A 1,685-nucleotide genomic window follows, 5' to 3' on the forward strand; every position below is an offset into this window, starting at 1 on the left:
TCTGCTTTGTCGTTGGGAAAACGAGCCTAATGATAACACCAAATATATGAAACGTCACGATAAAAATAGAATTTAGGAGATAAAGAAAAAGGAAAATACTTTCTAAATGGTACAGTGTCTGCCTTCCTTCTTCCTGGGAGGTGTCCCTTTCGTCTCTCTCTCCTTCCCTTTCTTCATCTTTTCTTCGTCGCTTTCTTGATATTTCCGTCTTATCCCTTTTCCGTCTCAAGAAAGCGAAGAAAGATGATAGGCGAGCCTGCGTCTTTTAACATTAAAATGAATCCTTTCGGTGATACAGTTAAAAAATAATAATAATAATGGTCTGAGCAAAAGAAACTCGGAGAGCGCCATCGGCCCTCTCAACTTTCCACCATCATTGAAGAATCCATTAGTTTATACATACATATATAAAAATGGGAGTGTATATCAATATATAAAAATGGAGAATGGAAGAGCTGTCGACGGCGACGAAGAGCCGTTGATGCTAATGCCTGGGAACGTGCGTCACGGGCCCTTGAGGAGAGAGGCCGCACTGCACACTATTTTCATTTTCCTTTTTTTTCCTGTAAATCACTTCACGCTGACTCTAGCACCTCTGGTTCAGTCACTTGTAATAAATAAACGTTATTAAAAACTACGGTGATAACAGTTCAACACTAACAGCCATAAAAAAGAAGAAAAAAATAGTAATGGAATTGACACAGAATTCAGCTAAGGCACTTTTTGTTCTCGTCCGTGTAACCACTGGTTTGTTCTCTCTTCACCTTTTCAACCGAGTTTGTACGTCTTCTGTGCGTCTCGAGCGAGGGCCGCCCCTTCGCCGTCCGCCATGCGCCAGGGTTAGGCCAGCGACGACATTTGTCAAGACGAGGCGACATACGTCGTCGTCCTCCACCGGTACGCCCTCGGAGTCGTGCGGAGCCCCCAGGGCTTGCGAGGGACCCTAAGCGCCGCGTGAGGCGGTCGAGGACGCCGCGTCGCCCGGGCGGTGAAGCGTCCGTTTTATGGTCAAGGGTGACCGTTTAGAAATTTTTCAAGAGCTTTGTTCGACGCACCGACGAGGAGACAAGCCCCGCCGGCCCATTAGTGCCAAGCCTTAGCTCGATCGTTCCCTGGCTTCAGATTCTCCAAGATGAAGCCTCTTCGCGGCCTTGAAGGAGCTTGTCTCGGTGGGGCTGTTCATGGGCGTCTCGGGTTGAGGGATAGAAGAGTCCTAGGCCAGAAGCGAAGACCAACCTCGGGCAGCACCTCGTCCTATGGCAGCTTAAAGAATTAGGAATCTCGAGTGTAGCTCTAAGACTACGCGACTGACTATTCAATTAAGATGCTGGTGTTTTTCTTGAGCAGCGGCGTCCGTTGGTCGGGATGCTGCGGGTTCCGAGACATCATCTCCGGGTTGGTGAGCAGCTGGTGGAGGTAGTCGGGGTTGATGGGCGGGTCCTGCGGCACGTTGGGACGGCGGTTCCTGAGCGTGTCCGGCTGCTTGTTGGGCGGCACCTTGTCCTTGGCGTCGGGCGCCGCCGAGGCCGGGTTGCCCACCACCTGCTTGTTGAAGAGGTTGGGGTCCGACAGCCGCGTCATGAGCTCGTAGAAGCGGGCGTGGCTGAGGTGGCCTTTGATCCTGTACAGTAGGTAAATGTCTCCGATCTTGCAGTTCTTGCAGACCTTGACCACCATCGCACGGA

At 50.7% G+C, this 1,685-nt stretch overlaps 1 protein-coding gene across 1 annotated transcript in view; it reads right to left on the reverse strand.

Annotated features, from left to right (window-relative positions):
• The window catches only part of LOC119585693 (innexin inx2-like), a gene marked incomplete at its 5' end in the record, with an annotated part of 70,111 nt that overhangs the window by 650 nt on the left and 67,776 nt on the right, over positions 1–1,685 (reverse strand). The window contains 1 exon segment of the mRNA XM_037934367.1: positions 1–1,685. Coding sequence (XP_037790295.1) covers positions 1,312–1,685 — 374 coding nt within the window.

This window comes from Penaeus monodon, chromosome 20, assembly GCF_015228065.2.
Source record: "Penaeus monodon isolate SGIC_2016 chromosome 20, NSTDA_Pmon_1, whole genome shotgun sequence".
NCBI classification, from domain to species: domain Eukaryota; kingdom Metazoa; phylum Arthropoda; class Malacostraca; order Decapoda; family Penaeidae; genus Penaeus; species Penaeus monodon.